General features: G+C 60.0%; 1 protein-coding gene across 1 annotated transcript in view; it reads left to right on the forward strand.

Annotated features, from left to right (window-relative positions):
* Positions 1 to 197: 197 nt before the first annotated feature.
* Positions 198 to 842, forward strand: part of LOC104276132 (ras-specific guanine nucleotide-releasing factor 1-like) — a gene marked incomplete at both ends in the record, with an annotated part of 3,539 nt that continues 2,894 nt past the window's right edge. Inside the window, 2 exons of the mRNA XM_009872321.1 lie at positions 198 to 310; positions 675 to 735. Of these exons, the coding sequence (XP_009870623.1) occupies positions 198 to 310; positions 675 to 735 (174 nt within the window). The remainder of the gene's footprint in view (positions 311 to 674; positions 736 to 842) is intronic.

Raw genomic sequence — 842 nt, forward strand, 5'->3', positions numbered from 1 at the left:
CACACTTCTCCCAGTTTGGGTAGAATGCAACTGGACAGAGTGGGCTTGGTGCTTTCCCGGCTGGTTCCTGTTTGCTGGGTGCTGCGGGATGGGATTTCGCCGAGTAGGGTCCTGGCTGGGCAGGGAGCGGAGCTGCTGGGGCCCGAGGTTACCCCCGTTATGGTGCATTAACGCTGCGGCTGGGTCGGCTTTGGCAGGACTTTGAAACCAACGAGGAGCTGAAGTTCAGGGTGATCGGCTTTCTGGAGGAGGTTATTCATGATCCCGAGCTCCTCACGCAGGAGAGGAAAGCAGCCGCCAACATCATCAGGTGAAGGGCGCTGGGTGGGACGTTGCTTTTCCGGGCTTGTGATGGCTGCCCGTGGACCGGGATGGGGCTTGGCGGTGCCGAGGAGGAGGATGGGCGGTGGTGGCTGCGTCCCTTCCCCAGGGCTGGGGGCTGCAGCCCCTCGATGAGCTCCAGCAGCCCATGCTGGGGCCGGGGCAGCTGTGTGCTGCACGAGTGATGCATGCTGAGCCAGCCATGCCTTGGTTGTTTTTTTCTTTTTAAAACGGGAAATAGAAGGGTTCTTGTGCAAGCCAAGTATTTAAACTGTGAAAAACCACGGAGCCCCATGGGAGCTGCGTGTCTGGTGCTTTCCCAGCCTGAGCAACGCTGTCATTTCACACCACAGGACCCTGACGCAGGAGGATCCAGGAGACAACCAGATAACCCTGGAGGAGGTCGTACAGATGGTAAATACCCTTTCCCTCCGTTGCTCTGCCCGCTAGCTCGGCGTGCTGGGAGGGGACCAGCTGAAGATCCTTGTGCCAGCCGGCTTGGCGGGGCGCGGTTCCCCAAG

The sequence above is a fragment of the Apaloderma vittatum genome, unplaced genomic scaffold (genome assembly GCF_000703405.1).
Source record: "Apaloderma vittatum isolate BGI_N311 unplaced genomic scaffold, ASM70340v1 scaffold41510, whole genome shotgun sequence".
NCBI classification, from domain to species: Eukaryota; Metazoa; Chordata; class Aves; order Trogoniformes; family Trogonidae; genus Apaloderma; species Apaloderma vittatum.